Raw genomic sequence first — 7,538 nt, forward strand, 5'->3', positions numbered from 1 at the left:
TGTTTGACCATTGAGTTTGACAACTATGGTCCAAATATTGTGGTGCTCAAAAGTTTACATATTGGCAGAATTTGTCAGATGTCAACATCTGACAAAAGACAAATGCGATTCAAGGGACGGCTGAATTTCACAATTATTAAACAAAACAGCAGTAAGGAAAATAATGAGATGATCTTTGCTCAGGCATCAGTCATATATTTCCAACAAATTCTGCCCGGGTAACTTATGAGCCCGACGGTACTTTGGGACAGGGTTGCACTTGTATTTCTATCCATAGGATGGCAGTAGTTAACTTCCTCGTCAGCGAGTCGCAAATAAAGTTCAACAGAAGAAGACCAAGCAACGTTGTGTATGTGTGTTGTTTTGCTAGCAGGTTGCTAACAACAAGGCGGAGTCGGTAAGTTTAAAACAAACCTATTTTAATTTTAATGTCAATATCGGCAACATTTGTGCAGAGAACAGCAACTGCACTGTGTGTGTATGTCGCCGTTTGCGTCCAAAACGTGGCTTTTACTTTGAGAAAAGTAAGACGGGAGCAGATGACACATATGGACCCTTTACTCGCCCTTGTTTTCTGTTTATAAATAAAGTCTCAATTTGAGGAATGGCAACACCGGTGCCTGTACTTCGTCTGCCGAGAGGCCCCGACCCTCACAGCCGTGGCTTCGACCCCAAATCCCCTCGCTTCATCGCTCTCTGTAGCACGTCAATCATTTCTTCTTCCTGCGCGTGCGCAGACCCGGAGGAACTGAAGCAGGAGCAGCGGGCGCGGACGCAGTTGCGAGAGCGCTTCCTCAGGTGTTTGCTGGCCACGCGCGACAAGAAGGTGAGCTTCCTTCTGCACGGTGACGTGACAGTGGACGCCACGTTCGGCTGCTGCGACATCGACGTGCTCAACCTGCAGGTGTCCAACCTGCACACTCCCATCGGCGTGCAGAAGGAAGCGCTCATCAGATGCCAGGACGTCATTTCATACACTTTTGATTTGTGAAGACTTTAATAAAAAAAATAAAAAAATTGTACGCCAAGGCGGACTTGTTTACATAAAGATACACCTCCGTTTATGAGGAGTTTAGCTTTGTTTGACAGAAAAACGAAAAAGCACAATCTGCTTTCTGGCACAAGATGGCGACATATGCTCATGTTTTTCTATGGAGGTGAAAGTCTGTAAAGGGCAAAAATCATTGTTACATTTTGTAAAAGTTGAATTTTGCGTACAAGTACATGTAAAAACCATCTACTAAGTGTGTGTCAGTCACATCCAGGGCAGAATGATTTTGAAAAATAATCAAATTAATATTGTTCTTTCCTCTATAATCTCTTTCTTTTTGTAACCCCCCCCCCCCCCTCCAGGTATTTTTCCCAATGTCTCATGTATTTTTTATTTTTACAAACATGCAATAAAATGATTTGTATTACAATAAATATAATCTGAATGATTTTTAGGGCTGAACAATTGATGAAATAAAAATCAAGATTTTTATCCGTCCATCCTCTGGTTGTCTATGGTAACAGTCTGCAAGGCACGTTGAGACAAAAGACCACACAAACTCATTCCTATTTAGAATCGTCATGGACCTAACATTTATGGGGGGGTTAATGAGGAAGGAGGCTGGAGTCGCCAGAGAAAATCACTTAAGGGGAGGTGTAGCAGCTTGAGAGTATAGTGAATTTTTAATTGTTTTTTTTGTCCCTCTATACATTTTTATCTTAAGGTACATAAAGGAGAAAATAGATATATATTTTTATGTTTCCATTACTTTAAAACTATGATGTGCAGTGCTGAATTGATTTTTTATTTAATTAAGTGTTTTATTGATTATTTTTGGTGATATTTTCTCATGACTTGAATTATCAAAGACCTTGCCAAAAGCAATTTACCATAAAAATCATGTATTCTTAATGTAGCTCTAAAACAAGTAATTTATTATTATTTTTCAGTAAAATTAGTCGTAAAATTGGTGTTGCATCTATTTATTTAAATTTATATTATTATTTTTTATATTATTTTGTGTATTATTTAAAAATCCAAATCCACAGCAGGTAACTCTTAAACACAACGAGAAGTTGCATATTTGTTTTCCAGTAATGCAAAAAAGTCAGTCATGAGCACATGGGATGGCAGCACACATCTTTCATATAGTATTCCGAGCTGCAGGATTCCTCATTGTTGTGCCAGTCTGATGAGCAGGGGAACATCAATACTATTTAATCTCCCTAAAAGGTGTATTTTGCAAGTTCCAATAAGTCATTTTATTTGAGTGCCATTAGGCGGCCGCGATCCGCCTGCGTCTTTTTTTCTCTCTTTTTTTGTACCTGAATTATCCGACCACTCAATGGAGACAGTCATCAATGAGAGAGTGACTCATCCCTCCTCTTCGCCCTCCCTAATCCGAAATATAACTTAAATGACGTCATCGGAGCCTGTGTGATTCAATCAGGAAGCCCCCAAGGACGAGCAAGGTTAATTTTATTTACGCAGACATGCTTGTTGTGTGGGCTACAGCCTCGGACACTGTCACTTCTTCTCACCTGTGACGAGCGCCTATGTCCACCACGTGATGGCTCTACATCACATTTGCATACCAAGTGGTGCTGTGCACAAGTATTGAAATGGTCACACTCAATGACAACTTGATTTGCATTTGTGCTGCTTGAGTGTTAATCTTTTATCGTCTATTAGATTGATCAGGGATGACCAAAGTTTTTTTTTTGCTAGAGCCATTTTGGCATTCTACACCTGTTCTACCACATGTATGAATGTGTGCTGCACTTACTGGTTTCTACTGAGTGGGCCCATGCATGATGATGATGTCATTCTGTTTTTAGGTAATGCATGTAAATACCAGTCTGATAATATTACCAAAACTCATTCAGTGGGAATAAAATGAATAACATCAGTTATAAAGATGTGATAATGTGGTGATCAATTATAAGAGTGAGCTGAATTATTATGGCAGCTTCTATTTGTAACCGTGCAGGGAGACACTGTCTCAATGTTATCTCCTCACACTTTCCTGCTAGTCTCCACCTTCTGGGGGAAAACATCTCTACCTCAGCACGTGTGTGTGTGTGTGTTGACGTACAGTTGGTCACCCGTGATGGTCCAAGGAATCTGACCTGTACACGCAGTCGGTCGACAGGAAGCACATTCCGAACTCCTTCCTGTTTGTGGCCCTCTCTCTCACACTTCCTGGCCAGTGTCTGATAACTTTTAAAAGCACTTCATCATCCTTTGCCCAAACCTGGACTGAAATAACTGGGCTGTGACCTCATGCTTAATTTATTTTTGGGACACTTCTTTTTAACATTTCACAGACCACAAGACCGCTGTTTATATGATAGAACCTGCTGGAATGGATTGAATATGCTACATGGAAAATAAGTTAATTTACTATCTTTTGTAGCTCCGCAGACAGAGATGCATTAATACTCTGAATTGTTTTTAGTTCCATTTCCAAAGCCCGAAATCATGTAGAAGCAGGTCCTGGATGACTACAATCCAAGCTACATTTGTGTACGCATGTTATGGCTAAAACAACGCTACAATGTTGTTTGTTCGTTTATGAAAATATTGACTCATTACGCTACCAAATTAGGCTAAACACATAGCAATATTTACAATTCCATCATGGTTGCTTTAAGCTTAGCTTCTTCTATTTCTTCTTCCACTCCTACTCTCTTGTTCTTTGTATTGTACGTTAGTTAGCTCAGCTCTGGAATTAGCTGGAGCAGCTAACAAGAGCAGCTAGCTGAGCCATAGGCTGGAGTGGCTAAAAAGAGCGGCTAGCGGGAGGAGCTAGTAAAAAAAAAAAAAGCTAGTAAAAGCTTCCAAGAGCAAAGCAGAAAGTGACAAGCGACGGGCCTGAATCATGGGAGTTAGTGACGACCACCTGCAGGCCCCAGCTAGGGAAGGTAAGCTGCGGTCGACCCATTGGTTCCAACACTCAATGCAATACCACCCGGGCTAACGACATTCATGAAGTTGTCCTTTGGGCATCCGTAGCAGGAAGATGGCAGCGAAACATGGCAGATCTAGTAAAATGAGACTACAGCCACGTAGACCAACGATTATATATTTTTTATGATTATGCGATACAACATATTTTTTTGCATACTACTGAAATAAACAGTCGTTTAGTTTTTTTAAATTGAATGAATTATTAGTTCACCTCTAGATGATGCTAGGGATTACTGAATGTCCCTTTAAATTAAGCTAACAAGGTTAACCACTGCTCTTGGTTTGGTATTGGTCCATTGCCTTTGAATGATTAAGATTCATATGAGCAGTGTTGTTGCTCCATAAAATTGTCCTTGAAATGCATTTTCACAACAGTTTGACAACTGCTAAACCCTAGCTTGTTTTACTGCCACGTTTCAGCTATAGGTTTAGCTATGTGAGTCACTGATGTTGTAGTGCTTCATTGTCCTGACTTCCATGCAGGCAGCATGGATTCGGTTCCCATTCTGTGACAGTGTGGATGTGAGTGTAAACTGTTGTAATTGACCAGTCCAGGGTGTAGCCTGCCTTTCGCCCCAAGTCAGCTAGGATAGGCTCCAACCATGGATGGATGCATTTGTTTTATTGTTTGATTACTGTGGTCCTATAAGTCTAAGAGTTTTGAGGTTACTTGTTTAACGGTGACGTGCTTGCCCGTTGCAAGGTGTTTTCAAGGCAGCCAGCCCGGGGTCGTCACAATAGGAATGGCTGAGTCACTGTTAGTCCTCAGACTTGTTTGAGCGGCTATCAGCGGGGAATGTTGGAGGTGCTCCAGTGATTGTGAGGGCCAGGAGCTGTATGGCAGCCTCACTTCCTGACTCCAGCAACCCGGGGAGATAAAGACGGAGCATAGCCACATTGGAACATTGGCCTTATGTTTATGTACAACCGCAGTTTTTAAGTATGGAACTTCTGTTTCAGGTTAGACCACTTGCATGATTGTGCCGAAGAATTTAAAGTACAGTGAGTCCACAGTCCAAAATGGCACTGACAGAACAGTGTGCAATAGTTTGCACAGCGGTGTAATACATGGTCACATCACACACAAAAACAAGCTTTGTTGATTCATGGCCCAGAAGTATTTTTCATACAAATATTTACTGTTATTATGACGTCGCGGCTACATTACATTGGACACACCAAACGACTCGGCTGAAAGCGACTGAACTATCATGCAGTGTGCTGGGTTATGTCACTAGGTTTCACGAGAGGCCAACTGTCGCATGAGTGTCCGGCTTTATTCTATACAGGAAGTCACATAAAGATGAGGGAGGAGAAGGGAAGCACCAATTAAATGGCAATTAAAGTTATCTTAATTTGTCTGTAAGACCCAATCATGGTCCACTCCCTGTCCCACTGGGGTAAACACAGGAAGATGCCGCTAACGAGTGTCTGTGATGCGGTCGAGCTTCTGACGTCCTACCTCCACTTGGGCGATTACATATGGACCCTGAGAAATATAACATCTAAGCCACGGAAGCAGCGTGACTTTGGGTTTGAGTTTGGGGCGTAACAGTCATGGTCTTGAGACCGTTTTATGTACGTAAAGGGAAACAGTATTAAATGAAGCTGAATAGAGATGTATTAAAAATGTTACCTCAACAAGATTATGCCCAGTCTTTTAACAATTCAGTGTATTCGGAATGGGTCACGGACGCCATTGTGTTGAATAGTATGGTAGTACGTGTTGGAACTGTTCTGTGCATCATACTGAACGCCATTTAGAATACTTCATTTTCAAATCTGTTCCGTGACGCTTGTTGACTCCCAAGTTGTTCTAATTTTGAAACAAATGATCCCATGAGAAATAAGTGGATGATTATTAACTGGTTGTTTTTGGTTTGTTAGACTTTTTGGACCACATGTTTAGCTACGCAAGATGGGCACAAAGAAAAGTGCTTGCGTACTATTATATCAAACCACTTGACTTGTTCTTGTTCAATTAGAGAGAAGTAAAACAAACTCCTGTGGTGTTGGACAAGTGCTTTCCCAGTGGCAGTGGGATCGTATTCTCATTATCAACAGCAACTTTTTAACTGCCACCTACAAGATGTCTTGTGAGTACTTTTCCATTGTTCCTCCTCCTGTTCCATACTCTGGAGCTCACCTGTTTTCCCCGCTGCTCCGCCCACACACCCCTCACACATCTTAAATCACTTAATCTGCGTCACTTCGCTCGCTCCCATCTTTCGCATCATCAAAACAGCTACGTCGACTCCCAGCGCCGAGGCTGAATTAATTGCTTCGAATCCCACTTAGACACGCGCTCACGTCCCGAGCCCGCGCTCCCGCTCACCAGACAGCAATCTCTCCATCTTTTATTCTTCTCCCCAAGAGACATGATTTACTTGTGTCAGGGACAAGGACATCTGCCTATTAGGAAGTGCCTCTGACGTAGGCATCCGCATCCCCTCCTCCTTATTATCCCCCATCCTCATCTGCTTTCTTCTCCCGCTTCTCCTCCTTCTTGCCTTACTCAAATTGGGGTCGCCAACCTTTTATCGTGCAGACTGGTGAATCATCAGCGAGACTTGCTCCACACAAGGAAGCGTAGAGGGACGCTCCGCATCCCGCCCGCCCAGGATGCTTCCGTCCTCCTTCCCATATTAGCAGGGTAACCCGACATTGTCTGCTCTCTACTGTCACATCACTCTATCACGCAGAGAGGACAAAGACGTGGACACAGTGGTTGGACGTCAATGGGGTACTGGTGGGGGAGGCGATGGGGCTACAGTACAATGCTTACATGCTAATCGTAAAGTCTGGAAAAACAATTCTAATACATGCAAGTTCTTTTGGGAAGCCATGAAAAGTCCAGTTAACCTCTATTTAGGGTTTTCTCTGAACATGAGCCCAGATTATACAGTGCACCACTTTGAACAGGGTAGGTGCTGGGTTCAGGTTCTATCCCCAACAGCAAAACAGCATGTACGTGAAGTGGAAGTAGTGCCGTAGTTCAGTCTGTAAGGGCATAGTGTGTCTTGGAGATATTTGCCTTTGGACCAGAGGGTTCCCATCCAGATACTTGATCTTGGGACTGCTTGTCGGCTCAAGACCCATAACACACCAAGGTAACTGCCATTCTGTTTGCAGGGGACGGTAGAGAGCCTGTTTTGTGTTGAGTTTCAAAGACCTGTACCATACTAAATAAAACACTGTTTTGAGGAGATGGCAGAGTCCCTTTTTTAGACTAAACCCTGATTTCTCTTTTCTTTTTGGTTTCAATAGGGGCATAACTGATCTGCCAAGACATGAAGTATCTTCATAAGATGGAAATGTAGACTGGTTGAATCAGAGGTTTCTCTATGGAGTATTTAGTGGGTAAAGCCTTTGGAGAGACACTAATTATTAGGGTGGAGGTCAATCTGTTAGACTTTGGCTTAATAACAGGAAGGTTTCAGACACATTGCAAGCTACAAAAATGTATGGTTGAAATGGTTTCTGGAGAGTCTGTGTAGAAGGCCAATAGAATGACGCATAGGATCGGAGAGTAAATTAATCTGTGAGAACTTTGTTTTGGGACTGACTTAAATGAAGA

At 42.4% G+C, this 7,538-nt stretch overlaps 1 protein-coding gene across 1 annotated transcript; it reads left to right on the plus strand.

Annotated features, from left to right (window-relative positions):
* Window positions 1-307: 307 nt before the first annotated feature.
* On the plus strand, window positions 308-1,486 carry gemin7 (gem (nuclear organelle) associated protein 7). Its single transcript, XM_086080968.1, has 2 exons — window positions 308-397; window positions 591-1,486. Exon 2 carries the CDS (start codon window positions 605-607, stop codon window positions 989-991), a length of 387 nt encoding a protein of 128 aa, XP_085937094.1. The 5' UTR covers window positions 308-397; window positions 591-604; the 3' UTR covers window positions 992-1,486.
* The last annotated feature ends 6,052 nt before the right edge of the window (window positions 1,487-7,538 follow it).

Source organism: Leptonotus elevatus, chromosome 7, assembly GCF_054856555.1.
Source record: "Leptonotus elevatus isolate MCC_2025b chromosome 7, RoL_Lele_1.0, whole genome shotgun sequence".
In the NCBI taxonomy this organism is placed as follows: domain Eukaryota; kingdom Metazoa; phylum Chordata; class Actinopteri; order Syngnathiformes; family Syngnathidae; genus Leptonotus; species Leptonotus elevatus.

Coding starts and splice junctions, on each gene's coding strand:
- gemin7 (XM_086080968.1), top strand. CDS start 605: ATGGCAACACCGGTGCCTGTACTTCGTCTGCCGAGAGGCCCCGACCCT.